Below are 4,996 nucleotides of genomic sequence, written 5' to 3' on the forward strand. Positions count from 1 at the left end.
TACACTATACAAAATAATATGTTTATTTTCATTTTTATTAATTTAAAAATATATTATCTATAAAGTATAATAAGTTGCGTAAAGCTAGGTGTGACCCACATCACAGGCCCATTGCTTTGGACAATTGCACTCTATGCAATGAGCACCACCTGTTCAACGAAAATGGCCAAAGAACTCCCCCAACAGCAACATCTCCAACTGGGTCTGTCTCTTTCCCTTCACTATTACCTTAAACCCACTACTACTTTACTTTTATCTTTCCTTTCACATTCTGTTCTGTTTTACTATATTACTTGTTTTTTCTCACTCCCTATGGACCGTACTACTGACAAGCAACAGCACCAGCAGCAGCAGTTATCCTTGGCCAAGGGTACAAGGCAAAGAAACAATGAATGGTTTGTTTCATGCTTTCTCATAGTTCACTTTATGTTGTAAATTTCCCATGCATTCTTTTTTTGTTTTCCTGCTACACAAATTGTTGCTTGAAGGGAGTTTCTGTTTGTGCATATTATGGCATTCTTATTACTATCATGTGCATTTAGTAGTTTCTTTCCAGTGTTCAATCTTTTCTTGTGTTGTCAGTAGGTGATCTATTGAACAATTAGTTTATGGCTTGTCATGTATTCTTGTAATTGTGTTAATTAACTTAGATTCTGCTAGAGACTGTTGCAACTGAACTGGATTTTTCTATGGTTCTGAACTTGCTAAAGATCTGTTCTAATATTGTTATAAAATGATGATATAATGTATCTAATGTTCAACTGATGATCATCTATGTGATTAATGAATTATCATGCCTTCTGCTTTGTTACTTGGATGATCTGAATTATTAGTGCGAACTGTGTTTTCTGTTTGTGATTCTGATTTTATGGCCGGTACAATGGTATCTTTAACAATTGTTAATATTTTATCTCCAGTAAATCAAGTTCATTTTTACATTTTTTTTTCTTTCTTTATGCCCTGAGTGAAGAGACATATTGTCGATCACCTTCCTTTCTTGTTAAGCCAGAGTTCTTGACAATGATCATATCAACAAAGCCTATTGTGAAATTAACCAACCAAAATTTTGTCAGGTGGATGCTGTATCTTAATTTAATTAATTGAGCTAGAAGGTTGATGGGATTGTCAATTTAAAATGACTTTTCTTTTCATCATCTTTTGGTTCGGTCCTCACTGTGGAATTAATGCAGTCAATATCATTTACTGAGAAAAATGTTATAATTGGACCTTAAACTGCTACCATATTTGTTCTAGAATGATAGTCACATAACTCAGTGTTACCATATTCACGTATCTCTTTTCTTATTCATTTTTCCGTTTCATGTAGTTCTTAGAAAGATTGAAGTGTTCCCATTTATGTCCCGTAGAGCAGGCGCAAAAGTGGTGTGATAGGTTTAAGTTTAAATATGTTTTTGATTTCTAATAAATATTCAATTTTTGTGTTTATTTCCTAAAAAAATTTTGTTTTGCGTTGAGTCCCTAATAAAACAGCATTTTTGTTTTTAGCCATTGATATTTTGTTTTAGTTTCTGATAAATTAGTGAATTTTGTGTTGTTTCCTAATAAATTAACGAATTTTCTTTTAATCCCTACTAATAACAAATGGAAAATATTTACCATGGAGCAAACACAAAATTCTCTAATTTAGTAGGGACTAAAAGTAAGTGCCAAGGACTAAAACAAAATTTTTGTTTTATTACGAACTTAACGCAAACAAAAAATTATTAGAAAACAAACGCAAAAATCAAATATTTATTAAGGATCAAAAACATATTTAAGTCATATGTTTATATGCATCTTAATTCCAAAACAATTATCTAATTGGTATTATTGCCTTTTTCTTTCTAATTGGTTATGTGTGCTTTTATCCTTAGAAAAAAAGGAAATATGATTTTTCTTACATGCTTATATGTTCTTTTAAAGATCATGTTGAGTAAAGGGCCCTGTGTATAAGTTGTTCTGATTTAAAGTCAAGATCGAGACTGTTGTTTTTATCTTCTGAAAGATTTACCCATTGACCTTTTGCAGGATTTTTCGTGATGTACCAAGTGATGTAACTATAGAAGTAAATCGAGGAACATTTTCATTGCACAAGGTAAGTACTCATCTCATTTAATTTCGGTTTTGTGATAATTTTTAATATTGACATGACAATATGCAGAAGTTCCTCTATGATTGTTCTAATTCTTATTTCTTTTGCATGAAGTTTCCTCTTGTCTCCAGAAGTGGAAGAATAAGGAGGTTAGTTGCAGAACACAGGGATTCTGATATCTCAAGAGTTGAGCTTCTAAATCTACCAGGAGGTGCTGAATGCTTTGAGTTGGCAGCCAAATTTTGTTATGGCATTAACTTTGAGATCAGATCCACAAATGTTGCTCAGCTATGTTGTGTCTCTGATTACCTTGAAATGACTGAAGACTTTTCAAAAGACAACCTTGGCTCGCGTGCCGAGGAATATCTTGATAGTATAGTTTGCAAGAATCTTGAAATGTGTGTTGAAGTCTTGCAACAATGTGAGAGCCTGCTTCCTCTTGCTGATGAGCTAAAAGTAGTTAGCCGCTGCATTGATGCAATAGCTTCAAAAGCATGTGCAGAGCAAATAGCTTCTAGTTTTTCAAGATTAGAGTATAGCAGCTCAGGAAGGTTACACATGAGTAGGCAAGCCAAATGTGATGGTGACTGGTGGATAGAAGATCTTTCTGTTCTAAGAATTGATATGTATCAAAGAATCATAACAGCCATGAAATGTCGTGGGGTTCGACCGGAGAGCATTGGTGCTTCCCTTGTGAACTATGCACAAAAAGAATTGACAAAGAAATCCAGCTTGTGGAATCCATCTAGCCAGACTAAGGTTGATTCAAATTCCACTTTGCATGAAAAACTTGTGGTTGAGACCGTTGTTAGCCTTTTGCCTGTTGAGAAACTAGCTGTTCCAATCAATTTCCTTTTTGGACTTCTGCGAAGTGCAGTGATGCTTGATTGTACAATCGCTTCTAGGCTAGACTTGGAAAGAAGAATTGGATCCCAGCTAGATGTTGCCACTCTTGATGACATTTTGATACCATCTTTCAGGCATGCAGGTGATACCTTATTTGATGTTGAGACAGTTCATAGAATTTTGGTAAACTTCTGTCAGCAGGATGATAGTGAAGAAGAACCAGAAGATACTTCTGTTTTTGAATCTGACAGCCCTCCTTCACCATCTCAAACTGCACTAATTAAAGTGTCAAAACTAGTGGATAACTACCTTGCTGAAATTGCCCCTGATGCAAACCTAAAACTTTCCAAGTTTATGGTCATCGCTGAAACCTTACCTGCACATGCACGCACAGTTCATGATGGGTTATATCGAGCAATTGATATTTACTTAAAAGTATGTTTTATTATCTTTGCTTGATTGTATCTCTACAACATTTTTCTACTTGCAGTGAACAAGTTTAACAAGGAAATGAACTAAATCTGTTATTGTTGAATGAATCTAATCTAAAGAAAATTCCAATTTCATGCCAGACATATACTTTCTCTACATCTTCACAAAAGGATATCTACCCAACTTCTCTCTTATTGAAGTATTTATATAATTGTATAGATAAAACAGCTAACTAACTACAGTAGATTCGGATGTCATTGATAAAAGCTTTTCTTGGTTTATCAAATTTATGTTGTAAATATGATGTCTAATGTCTTATTCTCAAATTTTCCCTGAGGCAAGAGAAATTCTGTTTTCCTTCATCAAAATACTGAACTTTAGTTGATTATGTTACTTCAAGCTCATCAAAATACTATTTTTTTTTTCCTTCATCAAAATACTAAAATTGGTTTTGCAATTTTAAGACGTTGCTTTATACAATTTCAGGCTCATCAAGGTTCGACAGATTTGGACAAGAAGAAACTATGCAAATTGATTGATTTTCAAAAGCTTTCTCAAGAAGCTGGAGCACATGCTGCACAAAATGAGCGCCTTCCTCTCCAATCAATAGTGCAAGTTCTATACTTTGAACAACTAAGACTTAGAAATTCATTGTCCTGCTCCTACGCAGAAGATGATACCAAGCCAATACACCAGTCATGGCGCATAAGTAGTGGAGCACTAAGTGCAGCAATGTCTCCACGAGACAACTATGCATCACTGAGACGCGAAAACTGCGAGCTTAAACTTGAATTGGCTCGGCTAAGAATGAGACTAAATGATCTAGAGAGGGAGCATGTTTGCATGAAAAGGGATATGACTAAGTCCGGATCGCGTAAATTTATGAGTTCTTTCTCCAAAAAAATTGGTAAACTTAGTCTTTTTGGACATAGTTCTTCAAGAGGATCAAGTTCTCCATCCAGGAACTCTCAAAGAACAGATTCAAAGGTGATTGAGAGAACCTGTGCTAGCACAGAGTAGGCAAATGTGTAGCTGCCTTTTTTCTTTTGTTATCTGTCACTGTACTCGTGGGGCAAGTGTAAGTTATGCTCATGGTGATATATTCACTTCTTTTTGTTTACTGTTGTCCCCTTTTTTGCCACCTTTATGTTAGTACAACTAGGAGGCTCCCCTTGCTTGCAGGTTCAGTTTCATGAGGATTGCTGCATTAGCTTTGTTTGACTATATATTATGTATAAAATGCTTACATGAACGTCAAGTCAAATATGTTAGCAAATTTTTCTGCCTAATCTCTATCTGAAGTATTTCACATTCCAAATTGCTTGCTTGCAAGAATGATGATATTCTAGTTCTGTTGTCATTCCACATTCCGCAGCAATATATGAATAATTTTATCTCTAGATGTTGCTAAAAGCAGTGTCACAGTTAAGTTTGTGACGTATAAAACTAGTTTGATGACCCATGTCATGTATGGGTAGGGGTGGGTAAGTGGGTCCGCCCCGCGTAAAGCCCGTTCGCATAAGTCCGCATTGACAGTGGACCGGACCAATCCATCCTCTTACACGGACCAAATAAATTGGTCCGTCCTCGCCCTGCGGACCCCGCGGGTCAAATGGGCCGGTCCAC

At 35.5% G+C, this 4,996-nt stretch overlaps 1 protein-coding gene across 1 annotated transcript; it reads left to right on the forward strand.

Moving 5' to 3' along the window:
• Window positions 1-217: 217 nt before the first annotated feature.
• Window positions 218-4,646, forward strand: LOC100809104 (BTB/POZ domain-containing protein At5g48800). The gene is made up of 4 exons (XM_003551274.5): window positions 218-395; window positions 2,029-2,095; window positions 2,207-3,373; window positions 3,857-4,646. The coding sequence occupies exons 1-4, from the start codon at window positions 313-315 to the stop codon at window positions 4,388-4,390; spliced, it is 1,851 nt and encodes a 616-aa protein (XP_003551322.2). The 5' UTR covers window positions 218-312; the 3' UTR covers window positions 4,391-4,646.
• The last annotated feature ends 350 nt before the right edge of the window (window positions 4,647-4,996 follow it).

The sequence above is a fragment of the Glycine max genome, chromosome 18, assembly GCF_000004515.6.
Source record: "Glycine max cultivar Williams 82 chromosome 18, Glycine_max_v4.0, whole genome shotgun sequence".
In the NCBI taxonomy this organism is placed as follows: Eukaryota; Viridiplantae; Streptophyta; class Magnoliopsida; order Fabales; family Fabaceae; genus Glycine; species Glycine max.

Coding starts and splice junctions, on each gene's coding strand:
- LOC100809104 (XM_003551274.5), top strand. CDS start 313: ATGGACCGTACTACTGACAAGCAACAGCACCAGCAGCAGCAGTTATCC. Junction 2,096..2,206: donor GAACATTTTCATTGCACAAG/GTAAGTACTCAT, acceptor TTTTGCATGAAG/TTTCCTCTTGTCTCCAGAAG. Junction 3,374..3,856: donor CAATTGATATTTACTTAAAA/GTATGTTTTATT, acceptor ATACAATTTCAG/GCTCATCAAGGTTCGACAGA.